General features: G+C 55.8%; 13 protein-coding genes across 13 annotated transcripts; 6 read left to right on the top strand and 7 right to left on the bottom strand.

Moving 5' to 3' along the window:
• Positions 1-216: 216 nt before the first annotated feature.
• ACRALDRAFT_2040968 (uncharacterized protein) lies at positions 217-735 on the top strand (the record flags this gene model as incomplete). The annotated part of the gene is made up of 1 exon (XM_071021111.1): positions 217-735. One exon carries the CDS (start codon positions 217-219, stop codon positions 733-735), a length of 519 nt encoding a protein of 172 aa, XP_070877942.1.
• A 1687-nt stretch (positions 736-2422) lies between these two features.
• ACRALDRAFT_1069089 (glycoside hydrolase family 61 protein) lies at positions 2423-3190 on the top strand (the record flags this gene model as incomplete). The annotated part of the gene is made up of 1 exon (XM_071017629.1): positions 2423-3190. The coding sequence occupies one exon, from the start codon at positions 2423-2425 to the stop codon at positions 3188-3190; it is 768 nt and encodes a 255-aa protein (XP_070877941.1).
• A 237-nt stretch (positions 3191-3427) lies between these two features.
• On the bottom strand, positions 3428-6652 carry ACRALDRAFT_1080546 (uncharacterized protein). Its single transcript, XM_071019039.1, has 3 exons — positions 6104-6652; positions 5628-6023; positions 3428-5524 (listed from the first exon to the last, which is right to left on the bottom strand). The coding sequence occupies exons 1-3, from the start codon at positions 6360-6362 to the stop codon at positions 3612-3614; spliced, it is 2568 nt and encodes an 855-aa protein (XP_070877939.1). The 5' UTR covers positions 6363-6652; the 3' UTR covers positions 3428-3611.
• Positions 5687-6636, top strand: ACRALDRAFT_1062021 (uncharacterized protein). The gene is made up of 2 exons (XM_071016519.1): positions 5687-6023; positions 6104-6636. The coding sequence occupies exon 2, from the start codon at positions 6361-6363 to the stop codon at positions 6541-6543; it is 183 nt and encodes a 60-aa protein (XP_070877940.1). The 5' UTR covers positions 5687-6023; positions 6104-6360; the 3' UTR covers positions 6544-6636.
• A 637-nt stretch (positions 6653-7289) lies between the features above and the next one.
• On the bottom strand, positions 7290-9018 carry ACRALDRAFT_1080545 (uncharacterized protein; the record flags this gene model as incomplete). The annotated part of the gene is made up of 2 exons (XM_071019038.1): positions 8409-9018; positions 7290-8321 (listed from the first exon to the last, which is right to left on the bottom strand). Exons 1-2 carry the CDS (start codon positions 8607-8609, stop codon positions 7290-7292), a joined length of 1233 nt encoding a protein of 410 aa, XP_070877938.1. The 5' UTR covers positions 8610-9018.
• Positions 9019-9415: 397 nt separating this feature from the next.
• On the top strand, positions 9416-9804 carry ACRALDRAFT_208024 (uncharacterized protein; the record flags this gene model as incomplete). The annotated part of the gene is made up of 3 exons (XM_071022380.1): positions 9416-9427; positions 9501-9685; positions 9732-9804. The coding sequence occupies 3 exons, from the start codon at positions 9416-9418 to the stop codon at positions 9802-9804; spliced, it is 270 nt and encodes an 89-aa protein (XP_070877937.1).
• ACRALDRAFT_1048532 (uncharacterized protein) lies at positions 9762-11563 on the bottom strand. Its single transcript, XM_071015552.1, has 3 exons — positions 10381-11563; positions 10082-10296; positions 9762-10010 (listed from the first exon to the last, which is right to left on the bottom strand). The coding sequence occupies exons 1-3, from the start codon at positions 11423-11425 to the stop codon at positions 9984-9986; spliced, it is 1287 nt and encodes a 428-aa protein (XP_070877936.1). The 5' UTR covers positions 11426-11563; the 3' UTR covers positions 9762-9983.
• Positions 11564-12310: 747 nt separating this feature from the next.
• On the bottom strand, positions 12311-14595 carry ACRALDRAFT_1055617 (uncharacterized protein; the record flags this gene model as incomplete). The annotated part of the gene is made up of 3 exons (XM_071015855.1): positions 12311-13472; positions 13533-13778; positions 13868-14595. The coding sequence occupies 3 exons, from the start codon at positions 14593-14595 to the stop codon at positions 12311-12313; spliced, it is 2136 nt and encodes a 711-aa protein (XP_070877935.1).
• A 1356-nt stretch (positions 14596-15951) lies between these two features.
• On the top strand, positions 15952-18422 carry ACRALDRAFT_2017794 (uncharacterized protein; the record flags this gene model as incomplete). Its single annotated transcript, XM_071019905.1, has 18 exons — positions 15952-15968; positions 16051-16145; positions 16202-16493; positions 16628-16759; positions 16794-16811; positions 16901-16983; positions 17015-17036; positions 17150-17162; positions 17226-17319; positions 17380-17451; positions 17484-17682; positions 17723-17843; positions 17874-17897; positions 17987-18000; positions 18030-18051; positions 18093-18166; positions 18283-18359; positions 18388-18422. The coding sequence occupies 18 exons, from the start codon at positions 15952-15954 to the stop codon at positions 18420-18422; spliced, it is 1404 nt and encodes a 467-aa protein (XP_070877934.1).
• Positions 18258-20225, bottom strand: ACRALDRAFT_1075285 (uncharacterized protein). The gene has a single exon (XM_071018360.1). The coding sequence runs from the start codon at positions 19734-19736 to the stop codon at positions 18450-18452; it is 1287 nt and encodes a 428-aa protein (XP_070877933.1). The 5' UTR covers positions 19737-20225; the 3' UTR covers positions 18258-18449.
• Positions 20226-21271: 1046 nt separating this feature from the next.
• ACRALDRAFT_1040753 (uncharacterized protein) lies at positions 21272-22213 on the bottom strand. The gene is made up of 2 exons (XM_071015198.1): positions 22010-22213; positions 21272-21926 (listed from the first exon to the last, which is right to left on the bottom strand). The coding sequence occupies exons 1-2, from the start codon at positions 22066-22068 to the stop codon at positions 21461-21463; spliced, it is 525 nt and encodes a 174-aa protein (XP_070877932.1). The 5' UTR covers positions 22069-22213; the 3' UTR covers positions 21272-21460.
• Positions 22214-22685: 472 nt separating this feature from the next.
• On the bottom strand, positions 22686-24378 carry ACRALDRAFT_1075283 (carbohydrate-binding module family 1 protein). Its single transcript, XM_071018359.1, has 3 exons — positions 23871-24378; positions 23632-23811; positions 22686-23566 (listed from the first exon to the last, which is right to left on the bottom strand). The coding sequence occupies exons 1-3, from the start codon at positions 24237-24239 to the stop codon at positions 23153-23155; spliced, it is 963 nt and encodes a 320-aa protein (XP_070877931.1). The 5' UTR covers positions 24240-24378; the 3' UTR covers positions 22686-23152.
• On the top strand, positions 24363-24999 carry ACRALDRAFT_208019 (uncharacterized protein; the record flags this gene model as incomplete). Its single annotated transcript, XM_071022378.1, has 5 exons — positions 24363-24448; positions 24501-24645; positions 24721-24763; positions 24803-24808; positions 24869-24999. 5 exons carry the CDS (start codon positions 24363-24365, stop codon positions 24997-24999), a joined length of 411 nt encoding a protein of 136 aa, XP_070877930.1.
• Between the last annotated feature and the right edge of the window lie 59 nt (positions 25000-25058).

The raw sequence follows: 25058 nt of genomic DNA, 5'->3' as shown, positions 1-25058 counted from the left end.
TATACCACAAGACCCAAGACATCGAGCCAAGAACCCCACCTCGTTCACCGGATACCCGTGTCCGCAACATCGACGATCTACGAAGTAACGTTGTGATATTGTGGGGAATAGTGAATTGCTATATCTCACCACGACCCTCCCCCACAATCTAATCACGTCCTCCACCCTTCTATTTCAAAACTCTCCCTGAGCATCCTTCCAAGTGCTGTCGCACAGATGCACGTTCAAACTGAGGCCCAGATCCCCGTCTCGGTCCCACAAGGCACCGACATTGGTCCCAAGCCGCCTACCCGGCCACCTTTCCACACCCGCATCACGGCCGACCGGCTCCGGGAGGGATTCTGCGCACATCGGCCCGCGAGCCTGGTGATTGGGAAAATCAAAAAAGGCCGCCGCTCGTACTTCAAGGAGCTCGAGCTAGACGACGACGACTACGACGACGCCCAGAGCGACGGGACTCTTGGCTCTCCCACATGCACCACCCCGACTCTCGGTACGCTCGAAGTCGGCTCTTCATCCCACGCTGCCCACCTGCGCCACACACAAAGCGACTCGGTGGCCTCCAGCGAGACAGCCAGCCCTGTTACCGAACGGGATTTTGACCCCGTTGTTGATCGTCCTCCGGGTGCCGGTGTAGACGGTCATGGCGCCCACATGTGCGAGGACGAAGATGGACGGATGAGAAATGTCGAGGACGACAGTAATCCAACATTGGAAACCAGTCATGCTGTTTGAACCTCTTCACGCTGGTCGTCTGGAAGTTGATCATGGCCAGAGACGCCAAAAAGGACCATTACGAGTACGATACCACGAATAAAAACACGGCAGCCAGTCGGTAGCTGGACTATCACGAACCGGGACGAGCTGCGGCAGGGTACGAGTCCGAAAAGTTGAATGGGCTTAGCTGTCTTCCATCCTGAAAGGAGGACCGCATATGGCTAGGAGCCTTCGAGCCGATATAAGGACCCATTTTCTATGAGAGCCTTGTATTTTATAATCCGGGTCCGCAAAGGGCTTCAATTAGACTGCTGCGGTGATTCCACTATTGAGAGTAGCTGTCTAGCACATAGAAGGCGAACAAAAGTGATAATTAATCTATATCCTAACATCCCTAAACCGTCGCCGCCATTTGTGAACTTGCATTGGCTAGCTCCTCGTCCTCGCCGTCTCCATCCGCGCTGTCGCCTGTGCTATCACGCCCCGTCCCGCGATTGTTCGCACGAACAGACAATTCTAGCCCCTTCATTTCTCGCGCCAAAAAGTATCAGACGAGTCAGTACTCAGTAGACCAGGGCTTTACGGGAGATTCAGGAACGGTCCTTAGTTTCCCGTCTCAACGACGCGTGGCAGAGGTCCCGGCGTTTCGTCTGAGAACTGGGCGATCGTGCACCAAAATTTTAACGAGGAAGTGAGACGGGAGCAATTGGCCAAAGGGGGTGCCTTGGGCCAGTTAGGAACATTTTTTAACACGCACGTGGACCCTGAGTCGTGGGATGGGATGGATGACTCGCGAGTAGCGTTCCGGAAGACCCGCTCGGCGCTACGTTGCCTTCCGGTGGCCGACTGGCCCCGTGTACCCATCGGCCCCGCTCCGATCCGTGGGAGCGAGTCACGGGTTTCTCCTGAGTGTCGGAATAGGAGAAGAAATCAACGCCACGACTCAGTCATGTCACTACTTGGTATTTCTCCCAGCATCCCTTTGGTCCTAGGATAGACGTCCAGTCTGGGGAGCTGCATTCTCAAAAGCCGAGGTTCCATGCCTAACCACTGCAGTCCGGCAGACCACTAAGTATACACCTTCGACTGCGTACGGCAGAAGTCTAGCAGGGATTCCCGGGAGTACATTTCCTATAGACCTGTCTGGGCGACTAAGAGTTACGGCGCTGTTGCTTGGGAGACATAGTAATAGGTGAGATATCAGCATAACATAAGCAAACAAACAAGATGCGGCACCTAGCGAAGCGCCAAAAGATCAAACACAGATCAACTGTAACCTGGGCTGGACACATGCCTTCAAACTGACTCGTTCTAGTTCAATGGTGCCTGGAACAAAAATCCCCGGCCGCTAGAACATCGTCGACGAAACTGACTCGCTTCAATTTCTTCCTCGCCCCTGATTCTGCACAGCTGGTAAACCCCTACACCGTTCCCTGCAAGTGGAACACCAAGCTTTATTCATTGCTATAGGGTCCATCTCAATCTGCTCAGCGGCAAACCCGTTCCCCTGAGTACGCTTTACCCCTCTTGGTTTCGACGACTTTATAAATATGCTTCCGGGATCTCAGATCAGGTCCTAGATCAGAATCCCAGATCCAGCCTGAGATTCCTGAATCCTACCCTCGTGATTCAAAACCTCCTGAAAAATAACACACCACCTCCATCCAGAGACAACCGCTACTCCCGACACAAACCCCAACACACCATGCTCAGATCTCTGGCTCTCACCACCGCCGTCCTGGCGAGCCAAGCCGCCGCCCACGGCTACCTCAACGCCGTCACCCTCGACGGGACAACCCACCACGCCTTCAACGCCGCAAGGCCAGACCACTCCGGCATAGGGTGGAGCTACACCGCCGTCGACGAGGGCCCCGAAACAGACATATACGACCCCGACTTTGTATGCCGTCAAAACGCCGCCCCCTCCCCCCACCACGGCGACATCTCCCGCGGCGGCACCGTCTCCTTCCACTGGACCTCGGACGACAAGGACCTCAACCCCTACGGCTGGGCGCCCTCGCACAAGGGCCCCATCATGACCTACATCGCCGCCTGCCCGCACGGGGACTGCACCAACCTGCACAAGTCGGGCCTGCGCTGGACCAAAATCGACCACAAGGGCCTCGTCGCCGGCCCGGCCTCCAACAGCGGCTACTGGGCCACCGACGCCCTCCGCGACAACGGCGGCGTCGACACAATCTCCATCCCCTACGCCATCGCCCCGGGGAACTACGTCCTCCGACACGAACTCATCGCCCTGCACAAGGCCCACGAGGGCGTCCCCGAGTTTTACCCGCAGTGCGTCAACATTCGCATCACGGGCCATCCGGGCGGGGACGACCTTCGCGCCGCCGGCGTGCCGGCGAGGGACTTGTATCGGCAGGGTGACCCGGCGCTGTACGGCTACAACTTGCACAGGGACGAGGCGGAGTCGTATTATAACATCCCCGGCCCAGCGGTGTACGGTCAATAGGGATAGGCGCGCGGCCATGCGTGGGGATCATGGATCCGCGAGCGAGGGAGGAGGGAAGAGCTGTCTTTGAACGATTTTCTTACATATTCACATCGCGGGAGTAGCATGGTGTCATATTGATCTTTAGACTTGACAAAGTCGGCTGGATGGGGCCCGGGGTGTTTTATTTCATTTTCGGTCATCTACCTAGCTGGCTAGGAGATGGGCATACGGGAAACGACCATAGATTTGTGATTTATACAGTTCATTAGAAGACCAATCTACATGAAGGACCGACGAATGTTGCTTCTTACTTTCAGTCACCTCGATATGAGACGTCAAGGGCAGCATATAAGGTACGGCCAGGCTTGAACTTGTAGCCCGCCATGATCATATCATATAGCAAGGGGTATCTCCATCCTAATGCGTGCTCATTATGTGTCTATAAAACCGCCACCGCGCCTAGTAGGGCACCCAGAACAGCCAAGCCGATAGACGGCTCTCCTCGAGCAAACGTCCCCGAAACCGTTCCGTCTTGTCCACCTCGTCGGACCGCGTCTTCCTCCTCCGCGTCGCCTCCCGCAGCCCCCCGGTTTCCCGTATCTGCCTCTGGGACCTGCCCAGTCCCCTGACTCTCCCTGTTCCCTCCTTCAGCAACCCCCACCACCGCGAACGCCGGATCAACTCCTTCTGTCCGGTTCGCCGCCCCTCGGCTCCCCTCAACGCAGATCCCCTGGGGATCCCTCCACGTCGCATCCACCGCAACCCGCCACGCGGCTTCGGCGTCCCGCAAGGTCTCCCACGTGTAGTACACCCTACAATCAGCCGGCTGCCAGAGAAACTGCAGCGGCGTCGACGCGTCTGCCGCCATGAAGGCGTTCTTCCCGTTGACGGCGCCCGCCACCAGGGGGTTACTCGCCCTCCGTATGGCGTAGCCCTCCATCAGAACCTGGAGCGCATCGGAGCCCGCCCGCGTCCCCGCCTCCGGGTCCAGCGCCAGCACCGCAGCCGCGTCGGCCTGTATGTCGTTGAAGAAGAACACCTGGGCGCCCTCTACGCCCCCAATCGCCTGCATCGGCCCGGGCTGCGGGCGACCTCCCTGCACGACCGTCTTAATGCCCAGGCCCAGCGTGGCGAGGTAGGCGAACAGTGTGCACGTCGACCCGCACGTGCCATCCGTCAGGAGCACCACGTCCTCGGGGGCAAAGACAGCGGGCGGCGGGTTGGACCGGGCGCCGACGCCCGTGAGGTTGAAAGCCGACGTGCTCGCGTTGAGCGGCATCTGCTGGTACGCCGTGAACGAGTCGTCCCGCAATTCCACGGGCCCGAGGATCTCTTCAATGCCGCCTTCGAAGGCGTCGCTCGAAGGGGCCCGATACACCTCGCCGGGGATGAAGTTCCCCACCACGGCGCTACCGGCGAGCTGTCGCCGCGCCGCCAGTTCCAAGTCCGACACTGCGCGGCCCTGTCCAGGCGCTCGTAGGTTCTGGACGCCCCGCGCCAGCGAGGCGAGGCTATCCGGGAGACGCAGGTTCGTGGCCTGGAACCGGGGTGCGTCGGGGAACAGCTGTGCGAAGAGGTCGAAACCTGCCACAACGAAACCGCCTCCGTTGGCAGAGAGATCGATGACGAGGCGCCGGGCGGAGCGCCGTCGGCATTCCTCCAGGAAAGTCTCGACGGTGGACTGGAAGTCGGCGAGGTACTCGAGGCCTGCAACGTTACCCCGAGGCGCGAAGGAGGAGATGGAGAGGACGGCGACGTCGTCGTATCCTTCGCCATCGAGGAAGTAACCCGATGTTACGTCCGAAACGGTGTCACGGACCACGGGTCGGGGATAGTTGCCGATGGGTAAAAACGGCTCCTCCTCCGCCACCGCCGCCTCGTCTTCTTCCTCTTCTCCGAGGACAAGATCCTCGTTGGGGCCAAGCAAAGTGACCTCTCCATCGAGGTTCTCGTCCGAGCCCATGATCATCTGCCTCGCTTCACCCCCCTGCACCGGCCTGACAACGTCCGCCGAATCGGGGTTGCAAAAGCGGTCGTAAAAGTCCTGCCCGTTGGTGATGCCGGAAAAGTCGATGCCGGGCCGTACAATGGTGAAGCCGTCCTCGGATCTCCTGGCCCCGTTTTCGTACGTGAGCGTAACGCTAGGCCCGTGGAAGGCAAACGAAGCCGCCACCAGGAGAGCGGCATCCGGGTTTGCGTAGGAAGGGAACATCGAGTTCCACTGGGAGTCGGGGTCCTGGAAGCCACTGAATTGGCTGTTGAGGTCTTGAATCAATGTCGGCGCGTCCTGGTCGTTGATTTGGATAATGGCAGGAGGGTAGTCCTCCATTCTCATGTTGACACTCAGCATTCCTGTTTAGTTGCAACACGGTCAGCTCATCGTGTCGGTAATCCGAGCTCGCCAGTATCGTCTCGGGTCTCGGGAAAAGGAGGGGAAAAAGCGCTGTGAACTGACGTCCATGATAGAGCCGGGGAGGCTCCCTGCCATCCCGAGAAACAGCAACGATATCGGCGGCCAAAGCATTCCCGAAGCCAAACGGCTTGAACACATCCCCGCGAAAACTGAAATGGCCGTCGTGTGCTGATGCAAAGACTTTCATTATGGACAGTTGGAACTCGTATTCGCTCGCAAATGACCCATTCGCCGCTGCGTCGGCAATGTCGGCCAGCCCCTGGGGTATGTCGGCCGCCGGGAAGCTGTAAGTCGAGGGCGGGTCTCGTAGCCAGGCAAGCGTGCTTTGCCACTCCACGTATGCCTGGAGGCTCCGAATCAGCTCCTGGGCCGGCTCGGGCTTGTTGGGGACGGACTGGAGGCAGTCGAATGCCAACTGTGCCGTGACGGTCGGGATGGCTGTTGTGCGGTGATAACTTTCATCAGTTGACGGTGCTCGACGCATGGCACCTTGTCCTGAGATCCATCGACAAACTCACCTCGAGGGTTTGCGGACAGAGTAGCGTCGACCTGAGCGGCAACCTCGCCGCAATGACTAGGTTCCAACTGCCGGCGTCCTGGCTGACCGTGCGGCGGTGGAATTGGCCCGGAGGATGACGATGACAGAGGAGCCGCGGCCACCCTGACTGGGCCTGCCCAGAACGAGACGCCGTCGAACAGGCGACCGCATAATAGCAAAGAAAAAAGATAGAGCCAGCCCTGTGAAAGTGACAGCGGTGTAAAAGAGGGGACGCCCATGGCTCCTAAATCAAGAGCGCTGGGCAGTGTGGTGGTAGAGGCGACGGGACGGACGACGGACGCGACCTCGTCCAGCAAGATCACGATTACGGCGACGCATCACTTCCCGTTCCGAGTGTTGGGTCGCGAAAGAGTCCAAGACTTGACGATAGGCACTGTTTTGTTGGGCATTGTCTGGTAATTAAACGAGGCGACTTGTGCGACAGAATGACAGGCGCTGACGGGTAACTGATGGGACACAGACCCCCGGCGAAGGCCCTGAGGGCAGGGGTCGAGTTCCGCTACATTTGAAGCCATCATGAAACGCAGCCGAATCTGTTGGACTAACCATAGACAAGGATGAGGGTCCCAGCGAAACGGATTTTTGTTTTTCGTCTCGCTTTTCGCAATGACAGGTGGACTCGGTCCTCGGACTGCCGACTCGCTTGATTTCGTCCAAAACCCGCCATGGTTCTTGGCTCTGTTCTGCGACTGGTGTAGGCGCATTGCCGCTTAGACAGTCGGTAAAACAAGGCCTTTTCTCGTGGCCTCTCATGGTGTTTTGAGCTCGGCCCCGCGGCACCAATCGTCGGAGAAGAGGAGATGCGGTGAATTCAGTCGCGACGCCGTCGGGAGATATTTCATGGGTCTTCTTATTAATGCTGACTTTTCGCAGCCGTCCATAAGGAAAGAAAGGAAAACAAAAGGATGAGAAGAAGAATAAAAAAAAAAAAAAAAAAAAAAGGTAAAAAGGTATCACAAGAGAAAGTTTGCCTATGGGGTATCCATCGTTCATTAGAATAGACCGCTCGCGTCTCACCTTGTTTTTTTTCCTCGTTTCTTTTTTTGAGGAGGGAAAAAAAAAGAAGAAAAAAGGGAAAAAAGAAAACTTGAAATCATAGCTGCTCCTCTGTTCCCTTCTGCCTCCTCTTCCTAGTCCTCGGCTTGTTATACAACTCCCAGGAGGCCCATGCCAACAAGTCCGGCAGCCGCGACACCCATGCCCAGCCCGGCGGGAAGGCCTGTCGGCGCGGCGGCATTGTCGCTAGTCGCCGACGTGGCTTCGCTTGTGCCTTCGCTCTCGGCCGTGCCCGTGGGTTGATGGCTCGCCGACGACGGACAGCTTGCCGTGCAGGGGAGTTCTGATGTGAAAGGCACGGCAGCTGCGGTGCCCGTGGCGGTCTGCCCGGTCGCGGTGAAGACGGGGATCTGGGCGGAGCGGGTAACGTCCGGGCGGGCGTCGTGCTGGTCGGCGTTGAGCACGCTGTCGATCATCTGAATGATGCCGTTGGCCACGAGCAGGTCGGTTTGAATAATCTTGGCGCTGTTCACGTAAATGTCGTTGATGAAGCGCGTGATGTGGACCTTCTCTCCGTCCTCGGCGTTGGTGGCGAGGTTCGTGTTGTTGGTCAGGTCCGAGGCGCGCAGCATGGCATCGGGGACCAGGTGATAGCGCAGGACGCGGCGGAGCTCGTCCTGGTCCATGTTCTCGAAGGTGCCTGCGAAGCGCTGGAAAGCGTGGTTGTGCGGGGCGAGGATGGTGGCATTGGGCGTCTCGGCAAACTCCTGGACGAGGTCGGCGGCGTAGAGGGCACCGAGGAAAGCGCTGAGGTCGGTATAGGAATCGCGGATGGAGTGTTCGAGGCGGGCCGGGGTGACCATGAGGGATTCGATGATTTGAACGACGCCACCGTCGAAGGGGATATCAAGTCCGACGACTGTGACGTGGGTGCCGCTACCCGAAGTCAAGATGACCTCACCGCCAGGCTGCACAGTGGCAAAGACCTTCTGGCCTCCGGTGACGTTGGCGTGGGCAGGGCTGTCGAGGAGCGTGCTGAGGCTGATGGTGTCACCGGGTTCGAGATTGCCCAAGTTGACAACGTCGTCCAAGATGCCGTACGTAAGCCAGACGGGGATGCTCCGTTCATCACGATCCCAGCCAGAGCCTTTGACGAAGGCCGCATCATTGGGAGCGATGATCTGCCAAGACCCAAGGCCAGGTTAGCAAAGCGTCCACTGCCCAGACCAGGATGGGTATGCGAGGTGAGGGCGGGGGTTGCGACGCACAGTAACACCTGGATCAGTAGGCAAGCTGTTGTAGATGTCCTGGTGATCCTTGACAAGCTCAAGGAATGTGGTGAGGTTATCCTGTTTAGAGAGAACGGAGAGGAGGTCGGTCTCGGTAGCGACAATGGAATTCGCAAAGGCCAGAGCGGCCAAACCCAGGCAACGGAGGGTTCGCGTCACCGACGCTGCTCGAGGCGCCATGATTGCGACAGTGGTGTCACTTGGACAGGGGGAGTTGGGTGAACCAGGGCGGCGGGACACGACGGGGTTTCGTTTGTTGCCGGATGAATCAAGTCATAAAGCCGTCTCAAGTTGGATTATCGATTAGGGTGGCAGTCGTCGCGTATGATTCAAGTCAATATAAGAAGAGCGCGCGAGTTTGATGGACGAAGGCCGGTTTATGAGTCCACCCGGTGAATGTCGACGCAACGCGCAAATGGACGCGACTGAAGTTGTCGTGTCTAGGCAGCGCTCGAACTGAGAAATCAGGAAAACAAGGCAAAAACGCGCTCGCAATGCAAAGACGGCGATGCGACTTGGCCGAGGGCGAAAGGGCCAGAACGAGCAGCGCTGAGAACGAGTGAGCGAGCGGCGAGAAGAGGGGTGGAAAGAGAGAAAGGCGGGCAAAGGAAGGTAAAAGAGGAAAAATCATCACGACGGATCGGAAATGACGATGGAGTAGGAGCGACCTAGTGAAAAAACCCCGTGGCTTCCCCAGGTCTGGTCTCTCCGGCATCCTATTCCGCCTTTCCGCCGTTCGTTCCTTCCATACGACGGGAAGGTATTCACTGTACGTACGTTGTACAGCTTCATGGATACCAAAGTCCCATGTGGTCTACCCACAAGTTCAAGCAAGGTACATCTTGGTACCTGTAAGCACTTGTAAGCCCACCGATACTGTTGATGCCGCCATCCACGCGGTTCTCTACATACCTATAGAGGGGACGGCAGAATCTTATCTCAGCTTATCTCAGCAGGCTCAGACAACTTTCATAGGTTCCTTGGCAATGCAGCAAAAGGTAAAAATAAGCATTTCATTTTATCCATAATAAACGGGGCCACATTGATAAGTCACTTTTATGTTCTCACGAGGGCGTCTCCCCGGACACCAACCCAACCCGTCCTTCTCAGACCCTCGCCTTTGTCAAGAACCTCGTCGAACAAGACGCCCATGGCGGCCTCGACTTTTTATGGAATATTGGGTGCCGCGATCCCGATGTATTCTTCATCTGGCTATTCACGTCGGATGAGGTAGAGGCACACGCGACAGCAAGCCTGTGTTTGTTACCTTATACCCTCTGACTATTCCTCAGAACACTCGAGGGAAATTCACGGCATCAGTAGGTCAGGTTGCGCCACACAGAACAAATATATGAGCCTTGTCATATGCAGGTGACCGTCAAACGTGCCCGGTATTTCAGCTATGTACATAGGTACAAAAATAGGTACAACCAGTAGACCTCAAAATCAGGACGAAACCCATGATACATCGTCGGCTTGATCGTTATAGCATTTCAACCTTTTCAACCAGAGAGAAGATGGTAGATGTATTTCAGACGTAAAAGCATTGGCTCATTAGAGCTCCTTCTTCAGATCATGTTCCTGTCATGAACTCTTAGCGATAAGAATGGAAAGGGAACGGAAACGAGACGAGAGGGAGACGTGGCACGCACCGGCTTGTGACTCGTCTCATAGTCAATATGGACGTAAGCTCGTTCGACGCCCGGGAGCTTCTCGACGTTGATCTGCAATGCTTCGGCTACGTCGTGGGCGATCTCGAGACGTTCGTTGCGGTCCATGACGACGTCGACCTCTACGATAAACCGGGGCCCGCTGTGGTACGCCCGGACGGTGTCGATCTGCTGGATATGGGGGGAATGCGTGGCGGCTAAGAGATTCGTCATGAGCGCAGTCCTGGCATGGGAGGGAAAGAGGGTTAAAAAAAAAAGAAAGGGAAAAAGCTGAGACATACCGATGTAGGTGATGAGTTGAAGAAACTCGGGCTCGGCAGTGACGCCGACTAACAGCTGAAACTCGTCGTAGGCCGTCCGCAACCACAAGCCAGCAATGACAACCGACAGAATAATGGCTCCCATCGGATCGATCCACCACCGGAGGTTACTCCCACCAGCGTAGGTGAGGATGCCAAACGCGTTGACGGGGATATCGTTGCGGTGGTCGCGCCACAAAATCTCCACCTGCGAATACAGACCCTTGAGGGTCCAGCAGTAGAAGAAGAGGACGAGCTTGGTGGAAAAAGCGACGGCGACAGCGATGACGCTGGGCACGTGAAAGGCGTTGGTCTCGGACTCGGACCCCTCGGCGAGCTCGCGCACCGACATGACGATGAGCACGAGCGAGACGGAGAACATGAGAAAGCTAAAGGTAATGTTGCCGACGGTGGAGATGCGCGAGCGGCCCGACGGGTACCGCAGCGGGTCGACCCTGCTGACGGCGCGGTGCGACATCATGAGCACCAGGCCGGACAGCGGGTCGAAGACCGAGTCGGCCATGGTGGTGAAGAGGGACAGCGACGACGAGCTGACGGCGGCGTACAGCTGCAGCGCGGCCAGCACGCAGTTGGCGACCAGCGAGCCCTTGACGGCCAGCTGGTAGCGCAGCGCGGTGGCGCCGTGGGCCGAGCGCGCGTCGCGCTGGTGGTCGTCGACCGACTTGAGCAGCGCGCGGATGCGCTCGTTCTGCGACCGGTAGAAGGCCTGGATCTCGCGCTCGCGCCGCGCCGTCATGGGGCTCGTCAGCGTGTGGATGCGCTTGCGCGCCGTGTTGGGCGGGAACCGGCTCAGCAGGCCAATGTCCGACTCGGACTTGATGTGGTCGCCCAGCCCGTACGGGTCGCTCAGCTCCGACGAGTACCGCGACCGCGACTCCGGGTCGATCCCCGTCACCGTCTCGGCTTCCGCCGATAGATAGGCGGCTGCTGCCAGGGCGCCCGGCGACACATGGCCGGCGCCCGTTTCGGGGTGTGTTTCGTACTTGGCCGGGTTGGAGGAGACCATGGTCGTGGTGGTGGTGGTGGTGGTGGTGGTGGGCGGACCGTTGGTGGCGGACGGTGGCGTCGTGTGGCCAGGGCCGAACGGGACACCGTTGAAAACCGAAACCGTTTGAGAAAACCACTCCCTTGAGATCCTGGTCACCGTTGGAAGGCGAGAGGTGTGTCTGTCGTAGGAAGTTGAAGCTTGGCAGCCCGAGAAGTAAAATGGAAAGATCTGGCGAGGGGAATGGGGCTATTGGGGCTTTTGGGAAGGTGAACGCGGAGTTGGGCTGTTTGGCTGTGTTACATAAGCATTCGCCCCCACGCTTACCATGTGCAACGGTAAAACTTGCCATAACATCCCACTGACCCCCACGTTGCTTACTCATCCTCTCATTCACTCATTCATTCGTACCTCGTCTTCTGTTTCTCACTCCCCTTCATTCTTCAAGAATGAGTACGAATAGGCAGGCCGTTGAATGACTGTCTTTATAGTCTAGGTCTATACCTAGTCAGTCCCTTTATTATTACAATCTCATACATTGTTATAATTCGAATGACTGAATTGGCGCCTCTTTTATATTGAAACATATAAGCTCTCGTCGCTTCATTCATCTCATTATCCCTCACATCTAATGCGCTCCCTAAACCCCCAAGACATGGAATAAACAAAGCAAAGACAGATATAACACGGTCTCTTCTCGCATCGGTGTCGATATATACGAATACTAACCTTCTAATTAACGCCATTCCATATCCCAGTTCGTAGCCTTCATCTATGTAATAACGTCCATCCCGACAGGCCAGCGCAACGCTTTACTCCTCCCATGCGCCCATCTTAGTTCTATACCTCTACCTCTCCCATTCATTCACTAATCAAACGAAAGCGCCTTCAGCGTGACAGCCAACTTCAGTCAATCGACACATCGCTCGCCGCATCCCCCCCCTCGCCAGTCTCCATCGCCAGTGCCCGAAACGTAGGCCCCAGAGCTCTCACCACCAAACTCACGTCCGGAGCCGCCGGGATCCCGTCCGCCACCGCCCCCTCCACCCTCACGTCCTTGCCACTTCGCACCGGCCCCCTCGTCTCACCGGGCGTGATGACCGTCCGATCCAACAGATCCTGCCACATGACGAGAAACGCCCCGGGACCCGCCATCGTCTCCGTCTCCCCGTCGACAATCCGCTGCATGCGCGCCCGCGACATGCCCCCCACCGCGTCGAGGTGCCGCGCCTGCTCGTCCAGCACGCGGCGCAGCGCCCCCCTCTGCGCCCGCGGCAGCCGCGCAAACGCCTCGTCGAGCCGCTCCTGCACCCGGCCCTCGGTGTGCGCCGACGACCCCTTCGTCGTCACCGGCACCCCCGGCTTGCGGAAATGCACCAGCGCCTCCCGCGCCCAGTCGCGGAACGTGTCGCGTACCTCGGGCGCCAGCTTCGCGCCGTTGTGGAGCCACTTGTAGAGCTTGTGCTTGTTCTTCCGGAGGAGCACCACGTAGTCTTCCACCGACGGCGGCTGCGCTGCTGTTCCGTTCGTTTCCGGCTGCGACGGCGCGCCTTCCTTCGCGCCGTTGGTCTTTTGCGTCCTTTCGGCCCCGGCCTTCTTCGGCTTGCATGTTGCGATGAATTGGTCCACAAAGTCCTGGTAGTCTGACACGTGTTCCCGCAGGTCGATCTTGTTGTGCACCGCGCGAATGTACGGCTCAAACCCGGACACAAAGTCTCGGAGTGTTTGTGTGAAGAGGTCGGGTTGCTGCTGGCATAGCACGCGCGTGATGGCTTCACGGTCCCGGATGAATAGGAGGTTGGCGTGGTACTCCTGGCACTGCGCGTGGTGGGCTTCGGAGAGGTCGGACACGAGGGCGGGGTCGGAGGCTTCGAGAATTGTTGCCACTATCGACTTGGATTCTTTCCGGCTTTTCTCTCGCAGGGCGGTGCGGTCCGCTGCCGGTTTCTGGACATGTTGTCGGATGGCAGAGAGGCACGCCTTGCTCGGCCCCTTGCCGTCTTTCTCGATCCGTTCCACTGTTTTCCTGAATTCGGCTGTGTCCCAGCCTAGAATAATCGATATGATCCTGAGCGTACGTCAGATGGCGAGGACGAGGGAGGACAAGGAAGGATGAGAGCTGTCATACCTTTGAAGAAGGTTCATGCCGTCGTCGGCATTCTTGGTAAGACCAAAGTAATTCGTAACACTAGCGACGCTCAACTTTGACAGGAAGAGCTTGAGCATGCCGGATATCATGGTGGCTGCGTTGCTCATGCGGAGCGTCTGGCGGACCACCGCATAGGGGAGCATGCTGTGGACGCTCTCGATGAGATTGAGCAGGTACTGGCCCTCGGGCGACAGGACGAAGACGTAGTGGAACAGTGTCGCAATGCTGCGTCTGCGTGAGCGGGCCGAAACGAAGGCAAAAGGAAAGGAAAACGCGGGAGAAAACGGGGGAGAAAGAAACTTCAGAATGCATACTGCAAGATGGCGTATTCCACCGTGGCGCTCACCATGGGCGAATGGCCCTCCAAGTCGTCCGTCTCGCCTAGCCAATCCGACAAGTCGTCCAAAAGCGTCCCGTACACCGTCGCCTGCAAGACGTCGCCAAACGCGCGCTCGAGATCCTCGACCTTGCCATGGTCGTACACGGCCTCGTCGCCGCCGGCGCCGGCTCCCTCTCCCGACTTGGCCGGGCATCCGCCCAGACAGCCCCTGACAATGGCCTCGATCACCGTCGACAGGGCAGTCGCCAGGGTCTTCCTAGTACCGAGGGAGCCCTTGTCGTAGCTCTCGGACAGGTCGGCTTCGGCGAAGCGGGTCAGGAGGCCTTGCACGCGGACGGACCAGAATTCGTCGGGGATGTCGCGTAGTCCCGGGAGGGTGAGGAGGAAGCGTCGGACGAGGATCTGGAGGACGGGTGACGGCGACGGTGGCGGGACTGATCCGGAGGACGGCGATGCCTTGGTGGCATTGGACGAAGAGGGAGAGGCGGGAACAAAGGGATGGCCGTACAGGGAGATGGTCCCCGGGTACTTGAGGGCTTCAATCTCGGCGTACGTCTCATGGTGGGTAAGGATGTGGAAGAGCGCTGCAGACTGCTCACGGGTCAAGGCGGTGGTGTCGTCGTCGTTTTGGGTCGCGGTTGGGTTCGAGTTGGCCGTCTTGTGACTCTTGTCTGGCGCTTCTGGGTCTGGGACGGCGGACATGATGATCGCCACCATGCGCAGAGCCAATATGTCGAGAGAATATGGTTGAAATGGTTCGGGAATCTCGAGTCGCAGGCACGGGATATCTACGAAGTATGATGGAAACATGTGAAGGATCTTGGAACGAGGCCAAGTGCGTCACTGGATCTTCTGTACTTACGGAGTTGGGTTGCCGTACATCATACTGTGTACTTACTGTTGTACTTCAATGTACACGTACATGGGCACAATGACGGCGTGCGTGACATCATCAGGTCTGACCGACAACGGATTGGGTACCATGTGAAGTCCGCTCATGTTTGAAGTATGTTTCTGCAGAATCAACACAGGTATAGATTGTAGATATAAATCGTTTGAGGTAAATACAAAACAGACCGAGTATCTCATACTAAGTACTGGATAAGAATGGTGGAAAGTGCCGGGTGTACTTCGTACTGGTACTTCGTACTGTCTAACTGTAGCTCGCCCTCAGCCACTCATTCTCATCTCATCTCATCTCATGCCACCTGCTGCTGTGGCTGCCGCCTCACTTAGCCACAAGGCATGTAAGTCGACATATCAGCGGCTGGTCAATGACAACGGCCGGGAGGACGCGAGGGAAGGGCAAAAAAGGAAACAAGTCTCGATAATGCGTGGTCCGCAATCCTCCTATCCCCTCTCGATCTAAATTGAAATGGACAATGTGTGGCCTTGGGACCGAGCTGTCTGAGCTGCTACTCAGGCCTTGCACGCCGCACGTCTATCAGTCTCCGTTCTAGGAAGACGCTGGCAGGGGGTAAACATGTGGTTAGCAACTCTTTCTCTGGCGAGCCTCCTAGGGGTAAATTTTCTAGTTCTGGTATAAGACAAGCATTGGTCAGTGGTATCTACTATCTAGTGGAGGTGCCTTACATCGTTGACGGTTGACTGACTTGACAAAGATGCCAAATCAAAATAGTTAACTTGGACACAAGACTGTTTGCTCTTAAGCTATGGTGGCTTAGAGAACAATCGTCAAACCAAACTACAGGCATACATGGTACAGGAGACAAAGCCCATTCACTATATAGTAGCATACTATAATGCAGGATCTCATAACATTGTTTAAGACTGGGTTTAGATGAAAATAATAGCATTCACATTTTCAAACCTACGTCCATTTATTATAATTTTATTATAATACACCAAGGAATTGAATAGTGTCATTGCCTTTCTACGCAGACTCTTATTATTCACATATAGACTCACGAGTCACTATTATACAATAAGACAGGTCAAAGAGGACGCCCATTTCATGACAGGCTCCTTCCTGTATTATACATACTACCTATTCACTACAGAGTAGATAATAACACATACAGTGACTACTTACTATTGATGCTACCGGTGAATAGGTGAATAACTTCAATAGCTTCTCTCTGGCCAGGCTATAAATCTTCAGAAGCTGGCCCAGTTTCTTTTTTCAACACCCATCAGCCTGTCCCTACAAACCAGTACCATTACAATCAAAGAGATAAACCACACTCGCAACTCACTAACTGCATCAACTCTGAGCAAAATGAAGCTTCTCTGTAAGTACACCTGCCTACCTACTTAGCTACGGAGTACCGTCCTAACTAGACCACAGCCGTATCGGTCTCTCTCTTCGCCGCTATCACCATGGCCCTCCCTAATGCCATCAATCACTCGACTGTCCAAACTGAACATATCAACGACACAGCCCTTGCCGTCGAGGCGGACGCTGTACACCACAGCAACACCACCGTCATCGCTGCCAAAGGGGGTGACGATCGCGACTGCAATGTCGAGTGCAGCTTGGGAATGGGCTACTGCAAGGCTTTCCCTCGGTACTTCCACTGCAACAAGGACGGAAACCTCCGCTTTATCATGCCCGACCCGTACTGCAGCCTTGGCTGCAAGTGCAAGTGCTATAGCTGAGTAGTCACGCCGTCCGAGGCCTGGAAAGATGCCTACGAGGACAAGAATTTCAAGAAGGGGCCTGGACTTATAGTCCGTAGAGAGGGTTTTGACTCGGCAATGGGGTGATTTTCAGGGGAAGAATGCAGATGGGGATGCTGGATACAATTTTAGGAAATGCCATAATTAAAAGAGGTTTCCTCACAGACTCTCCTTATTCCTTATACCTTGTCCTCATACTTCGATTCTCTCCCTTTACTGTCTGCATGTGTGTTAAGGACGACGATCAAAAACACCGGTAGATTGTTCATTGTTCATATGTCAAACCTAATAGCAAAGAATAGGATATACGTCAAGACCAGCACTTGTAAATACTCTTATGCTATTTATGGGGCAAAGAACTGTACAGGGAGTTTTCATACTTCCAGGGAAGCGCTATATTCTCTCCTCAAGCGCTACATTCTCTCCTCAAACAGCAATATCACAGTAGGAGTCATGAATATAAGAGTCTTCTTTCTGTGAGCTCAATTGTTATTTGCACCTTTGTAAATCAGGTATTGATGATTAACTTGTTTATAATTTCTAATTCTCCCTGGACCATAAATACTCGTGACCTCGCCCCTTTTTAATTCTCTCCTAAACCTCTTCCCCTTTATAGACAGGTACCCGGAGTGCACGAACTAATCTGGTCCTCAGTCTTTATGCCTTCAACATCACTAATCCACTATTCACAGGATCGACAACTCACAGTCACTTCGGGCTTCAGCATTATGAAGGCTACTTGTAAGTCCAATTTTAGTCCTTCTCAGACTATATATCCCTACAACTGTCTGATTCCTCTCTGCTTGCAATTGCAATCCCTACAACTATTGTCTGTGGCTGCCTGAGACTTTGCACCCAGCTTTCTTCTGTTTAAGCCCCTTCTTCACGGTCACGCTGAACTACTTGCTATTTTTAATGGTTGCTATTAACTAACTGTACCCCCCCTACAGCATTCGCCGCTCTCCTGACCACTGCGGCCACGGCCATTGTCGCCTGCCCTGGCAAGCCCAATGTCGACAACACTGCTATCACCAACGAAGCCCATGTCGACAACGGTGATTCCGCACTCGAGGTTGCCGATACTGCAAAATGGAACAACTTCCGCTGGGGCAACTGGTACTGCGTCACTGGTCCGGTCTTGGTATGGATGTGCCACTGTGAAGAGAGAGACAGGATGGTCTGCAACCAGGTGGGAATTCCTGATGGGCACTATGCTTGATAGGGAGACTGTTTTACGTTGGTTCGTCCTAAGAGTGAGTATTCCTTGGCTGGAAGTCGCTGTTTTCCTGCGTCTTCTCTTATACTTCAAAGTGCACGCACGCACGTCTTTGGTGCTCCAGGGTAACAATCCTCTCTTGAGAAGCGTCGGCTACGCATAAACTAGAATACATAAAGCAAAACTTAGTATGTATTTGATCTATACATTTGATGTTCTAGCTTCTCATCACTTGAGTCCATTCCCGCTCAGTAGTTTAGCCACTACTACACACTCACAGTCACCATCTGCTGATAACCTTCGTGTCTTCTCCCTCTTCTTAAAGGCGGTTCGTCCATGGCAGCATTGCATTCCATGTTGGGTATCGGGGGCGTTGATACGAGTTGAGATTATTGATCTTTGTAGAACATGGAGTCTGTCAAAGGGGCCTCCGCTACCTGTTAGTTCTCGGCGCCTTATATGTAAAGTAGTGTATCGTGAGATGCCTTAACGTTATGACTATATTCATATTTGTTAAAAGATGCCACGACTAGTTTCGCTATGCTAATGTTCGTTGTATACATGCAATGCATATGGACTCCATCCCCATCCGTCTTCATTACCCTTGCTCGTATATAACTTTTCAAAGTGCCCGCAAGCTGACTCAACCTCGACCCTCTCATCCGATATTTGATTTATATTATTTATATTCGCTCTCCCCTCAGCGTCGAGGTGATGTCGCCCATGGGGAGTTGGAACGCGATTTTGCCTGGGCCTGCGTGGCATGTCCCAACGACCCGGGCATCTCCACCGGCTTCTTCGGCAGCTGCGCAGCCACAGGCATGGCAGCAAGTTCGTACACCTTCTTGTCGTGATCGGTGCCGCCTACCTCGGGTTGACTATCCGAGGGCGAAAACTCCGCAACGGGACCCAGGGATTGATTGGGCGGTTGCTGTCGCGGTCTTCCCCCTATCGACCCGCCCCACGGTTGACCCGGATGATACCCCCATGTACCGTGTTGCTGCTGTTGTTGCGACGCATGTTGCGTATCCCGCCCCCGGTCTTGCGGCGACCAGACACCCGCGAACATGGACCCCAGCGCCGGACTTTGACTCGCGGGTCTCCAGCCGGGTTTCCCGTCGGCGGCTTTCCAATCCTGCGGTGGTGCAGTCGAACCCGGGTGTGCAAATTCGCCGCTCTTCCCTCCGTCGGAACCGATCCCGGGGCTCGTATTCCATGTCGCTGCTCTTCCGCCTGCGCCGCCGGGATTATCGAGCATGGGGCGGGCTTCGTCGTAAGGAGAGTGGCTGCGACGGACTTTCTTCCATATGATGATGAACGTGGCGAGCAAGAGGGCTACGCCCGCCGTGCCGCCGACACTGATGCCCACGATGACGGCTGTAGAGAGTGGTGGGTTTTCGTCGTCGTCTTTCTGTCTTTCTGCGAGGTCGTCCCGCGCCACCGGGGATGTACTGCTGTTGGCTTGGGAGGGTAATGTAGTGGATGATGTTGTCGAGGAGAATGTCGGCGGTGTCGTCGAGGCCGATAACGCATTGGGAGAAGAGGGAGAGGATGAGGATGTGGATATGTCGGTAGGGATGGACGGGAGACTGGCTGCGGTGGCACTGGACGCCTCGGCAGCGATTTGCAAAAACGCTTCCTCGTCGAGGGAGAGAGGAGTCCCGGAATCGTCGCAGTTGATGTTCATGGCGTTGTAGACGGCTCGGAGGGTGTCCGGGGCTTGAGGGCCGATGCAGCGGGCGGCGTGGGTGACGAAACTGGTGCGGTCGGAGCAGAGGCAGTCGTTCACCTCCTCGACTGTGTCGCCTTGACAGTTGCTCTGCGCGTCGGCTTCCTGTAGACACGGCTGGGCGGCGGAGGGGTAGAGGCTAAAGTCATTTGCGACGGCGGCCCGGGCCAGAGGTGCTGCTAGGAGGAGGAGGGCGACGGAGGAGAGGAAGAGATGTGATGCCCTGGCCGCCTGTCCTCTCCTCGACCTCGGCGTCATCGTGGGTAGACTGTAGCCTGGGAAGAGGGGGAGGGGAAGGAAGGTGGTTCGCCGCGGCCCATTCACAAGGAATTGAGGTCGTCGATTCGAAATACCTGTCGTGGAGGAGGAAAGTAGAATGAAGAATGGGGACGAAAAGTTGGTAATGGTCGTTTTGTTCAATGGCCGATGTTGCCCCCAACCGCGTTGGCGCAAAAGTTGGTGACACTAGAGCACCAGAGTAGGATAAGGAGCTCTTCTCTAACAGGGACCCCTTATTTCCCCCTGTCGTGCCGTATGCCAAGGCGGAACGTTGCTGTTGGAGCTGTTGGATAACTGGTGAGTGATCTTAGATAGGGACTGAGCTGATGGATGCGCGCTGGGGAGCCAGAAGTCCGTGTTTGACGTAGTCTGGAATCCGAATATGCTGTCTCGTCTACATGGGAAAAGGTTTAGCGATGTATGAAGAGGTCGAGAAACGGGAAGAAGCGAGACGTTGACGCGAATGATGTAAGAAATGCCACGAGGACGAGTGGCTGCAGAGAGACGACGAACAGGCACAGACAAGGTCAAGAAAGACGCATAATACCTAGAAGCGAAGAATCGAATGGGAAGAAGTATGCAAGCCCCCTGCAGGCAATCCTTTCATTGTTTCCCGTGCCTCTTCTAATGTTGATTATCTTTTTCGTTTCTGTCATGCCCTCTTTCCCCCACACGACTAGGATTACATCGCAGCGTTCTATTCAGGGATGCTCAGGGCAGGGGCTTGGACTTGGCTGATGTGACCTGGAACTTCGTCTTACATACTTTGTATGTAGGTTGGTTTGTGTGTATGTGGTTGGTGAAGAGGTATGGAAGGATGAGATGCGGTGGATCTTCGTGGGCGAGGGAGCGGAGTGCGGCTGGAGATGTACCTTGTCTGGTCGTACATGTATCTCAAGAGCCACAGTACCTTTGCTTCACCATGTACATGGTGAAGGGTAAAAGTATCAAGAAGCAACAGCTACCTCCTTTTAGCCTGTATATACCTCTACCTCTCCCACGCTGAGCTACTCGGTCCGTTTGCGGATACCAAAGTTCCCAACCACCTTAAATTGGTGCACGTGGAGGGCACAGCCCAGATGGCGCCACGAACGCCTCCCCAATGGACCTAAAAAAAGAAACAAAAGAAAGCCAAGAGAAGCTGAGAAAATACAAAATAGAAAATAAAAAATAAAAATCGACAATAAACTACTTCTGATAGGCCACCACCGCCACTATACAAAGTACAGCGTACCTGCGATACGATACTTCGTACTTGTAAAATAGATGGTTGGCTAGGACTGAGTAGCACCTCTTGACCTCTTGTCATCTTGCGAGGTTGTTAGTTGATTGTTCTCTTTCCTTTTCTCTGTTTTGCTGTAGATCTCCTTTTCTTCCGTTGGATTATTATCGCCTGTGTAGCAGCCTCAACACACGGGCTCTCCTATCCCCGTCGAACACCGTTCGTCCTAATAGTAAGCAGCCGTTATCCTACTTTTTGAGCTCTATTTGCCTTGCCCGGCGAGGACATGCAACGGGACCAAGGAGAAACATCGAGAATGACATCTCATTGTAACTGTGCGAGTACATTGCAACAAGGCTTGCTTCCTCTATTGTAACTGTTCATAACATGGCATCTCGTTTGTATCTCCAACCGAGAGTTCCCATTCCTGCATGGCATCAGCCAGGCCCTCGATGGTGGCAACATATCCCCTACCAAACCTCTATTTCTTCCCCTCCTCCCCAACGGCTACCAGCCGCCCAACAACGATGTACTTGGACTCGAACCGCTCCTCCCACCCGCGCAGGGACTCCATCTCCTCGGGACCCAGGTCGGACAGCGTGTCCAACGGTCCGTCCAGGTCCTTGGTAAGCATCTCCTCGTCGAAGCTCCCGCACGCCAAACCGCGCGTGGCGTCGCGGCCGGCAAAGTTTGCGTAGGGGCCCTCGGGACCGTAAAAGTTGCGCCCGGCCGACACGTCGAACACCCGGCCCCGGACGGCAAAGTAGACCGGCCCGCCGTTGGCGCCGTTGTACGGGAGGAGCGTGCGCGGCGTGTAGGTGCGGAACACGGTCGATGGCGGTTCGCGCGGCAGGGTCGTCGGCGACGAACGTCGGAAGTACAGCCTGTAGGTTGTGTAGAGGAGGGTGCCGAGGAGGAGGACGTTGAGGGGGGAAAAGACGCCGGCGCTGGTAAAGGCGCGATGGTCAGCTTCCTTGTCGTCTGCGATATCTAAATGTGATTTGAGGGAGTAGAGGGAGGAAGACGCAACTCGTTTGCCGAGGCCGCTTTGGCTGCCTCTTGCGCCATGCGCTGCTCGACGTAGTCCATTTTGTTGCCGATTCGATTCGAGACCCGGGAATGTTGATCTGGGGATGAAGAAAAGTCTATGTGGATTCCTGGTCAGATCGCTATAGCAGAAAGACGATCAGAATACGTTGGCGTAAGAAACTCACGTACAAAGTAATTACTTCGTAGGTTGTTAGGCAATATTCCGTACTGAGGGGGAGAATGCGTTCAGAGGGCGGCGCCTATTACGTTCCAGAAGCTCGGCGCGGAAGATTATATCGCCGACCCGGTCCCATCCCTACATGTAACCACCAATTCGCTTCGAGATGCTGTACAACGTTATCTTGCCCACTTCTCCCTACCTACTTCGTATGTCTGCGCAGCTCAAGAGCCCAGATGGCAAACACAAACGTGACAACGAGATGTGAACAACATAGACGACAGATTCCGCCGCTTGGCACTTTGGAACACTTGGATTGTTTTCCCGTCCTCTGCGAAGGATGATTATGGATGATCTCCCCACGGATCGATTATCAGACTAATGCTGGCATGCCCGGGACCCCTACTACGGGCAGCTTCAATCATTGGACCATGGCAAAATTCATCGCCCGGGTCGGGAACCGCAGAGCCGCCGAGGCAGATGGCATCACCATCAGCTACAACATCGCCCGAACGTAGCCCTCGACGCGAGGCCGCGCTGTTAACCACGATTCATCACACGTAGGCTGGCGGGCGCCCTCGCCATGAGCTCCGGAGATCACGGGGCTGATGATGCAGGCTGTCTCGGTGGGCTGGTTACCCAGGACGAGGAGCGAACCGAGATACTACTTTCGACTTGATACACTGCAATACGCGGAGATGCATACGTCTGCGAAACACCAACCACTGGACTTCTGGGCCATATACTTCACATCACGATACAAGATGCGCACGACTGTCTTCCACAGAATCACGCTTTATATCCAAGTATCATTTGAAGGTGTATACACTTTGCCCGGCTTTATCTACGCCAGCTATTAACCCGAAACCCCGGCAAGACTCAACTTGGAGAGCCAGGGCTGAAAGCATCTGACGAAAGCCCCAAAGCGTCCCACGCTCAAACAACCCTCGTGTCTGCGTGCAAGGCTTACAGGCACTGCGAGTACCAGGGGTTCTGCTGTTGGCAAGTGCCCTGCGAGCAGCAGGTCGGGCCGCTCCATCCCTGACCGCCGCACTGGCCCCACATAGCAGAGCAGTTGCCGCCGGAAGGAGGAGGGTTGGTAGGAGGGGGATTAGTAGGAGGGGGATTAGTAGGAGGGGGATTAGTAGGAGGGGGATTAGTAGGAGGGGGGCTGGTGGGAGGAGGGCTGGTAGGAGGAGGCGAGCCGCCGGTGGTAAGCTTGCTGCTGACGAAAGCCAGGGCTTGCTGGCCGTAGATGGTGCCGTAGGCCTGGTGGTGGTTTCCGTCGTGGCCCGTGCAGCAGTACGGGTCGGGGGAGTCGCAGTAGTTCTGCAGCTTGGCGACCGAGGGGCAGACGAAGCCGGCGGGGCGGGCGGCGAACTGTTTTCTCTGGTCAGTAAGGGAAAAGAAGAAGAGAAAAGCACATGCAGGGGAAAAAAACTCACGCCTTGGGCCGTGCAAGTGCCAACGTTGCCCTGCAGGCCGCTCCGGTAGCGCGGGCTGCCCATGAGAATGGCGGCCTTGATGGCGTTGAGGGCGCTGGCATTGATGGGGACGGTCGGGTCGCTGATGCCCGAGCCGGGATCGGTGCCGCCGCAGAGGGCGTTGTCCATGATTTGACCACCCTGGCCACTGTTAGTGCGCTGCACAATCAAAGGGGAAAAGAAGAAAAAAAAAAACGAACCTGAGAGTAGCCGACCAGGACAATCTGGGCGTTGGGGCACCTCTGGTGGAAGCTGTTCACGGCCTGGGCGACGGCGGCGGTGCCTTGCCTGGCCGAGTCGCCGTACTGGATGCCGCCGCAGTGGCTCTGGCCGCCGCAGGCAGGGTAGACGATGGCCTCGGAGGTGGCGCCGGGGAAGGCGGCGCGGATGGAGTCGACGACGGGGCCGGCGGAGCCGTAGCCTGGGGGCACGGTGGTCTCACGGGCGCCGAAGATGTGGATGTTCGGGCACCCGCTCTGGCGGGGCTCGATGGCGAGCGCCGAGCCCGCGCCCAGGAAGGGCTGGACGGCGAAGAGGAGGGCGGCGAGCTTCTTGGTGGGCAACATCATGACGGGCTATTGGGGCGGAGAGATCAATGTCAACACCAATGGAACCTTGGAGTGATGAACTACAACGTCAAAAGAATACATGGCCCCAGGCTTTATATCTTTGCCATTGTGAGGAGGGTCTCGATGGGACGCTTTGGCATGGAGATTGTCACGGGGATTGTAGAGATTATCCATCAACCAAGAGACAGCTTTCAAGGGAAAGAAAGCCTGTTAACCGTGCTATAGTCGCATTCCGCTGGACCGTGGGGTGCGTCTGACCAGTCAGCGGAATGCGAGGTCAACCGGGGCGGCCCCAGGCGTGTTCGAAGCCGTCCCAGTCCAGCCGTATTGGGGTCTCGGCATTTCTTCCGCTGCCAGAAAGGGTAGGGAAACCTGGGGAACATGCTGGGAAACGACCATACAGATCGTGGGGCTGCCGCATTTAGCCTATATATATTAACCTGTCCCTGACGGCGAATGTTCATGCGAATGCTTCTGTCAGTCCGCTTTCGCCTCCTCCGAGGCTAAGCTCATCGGCGACTACGGTCGTCTCAGCAACGATAGACCATGACAATACAAGCCAGGCTTTTGTTTCGGAGCATTTCGAGATGAAGGCACGATCACCAAGACCGTACATGAATGACATCAAGGGAAACCAGCCGCCGTGAGAAATCGAAACGCATCTACATATCATCTCCCGGCCCGTCCGCTGAATTCGCATGACATCAATGGGGATTCACCAGCTCAAGCGACGGTCGGAGGATTCAGTCTCGTGACGTGACGTCCGTCGGCACAGCTACGCCCGCCGCCACTTTAGCCTGCTTCGACAGGGCATCCCGT

Source organism: Sodiomyces alcalophilus (genome assembly GCF_042370955.1).
Source record: "Sodiomyces alcalophilus JCM 7366 unplaced genomic scaffold ACRALscaffold_2, whole genome shotgun sequence".
NCBI lineage: Eukaryota > Fungi > Ascomycota > Sordariomycetes > Glomerellales > Plectosphaerellaceae > Sodiomyces > Sodiomyces alcalophilus.
The sequence above is the reverse complement of the archived record's forward strand: the minus strand, read 5'-3'. Positions and strand labels throughout refer to the sequence as shown.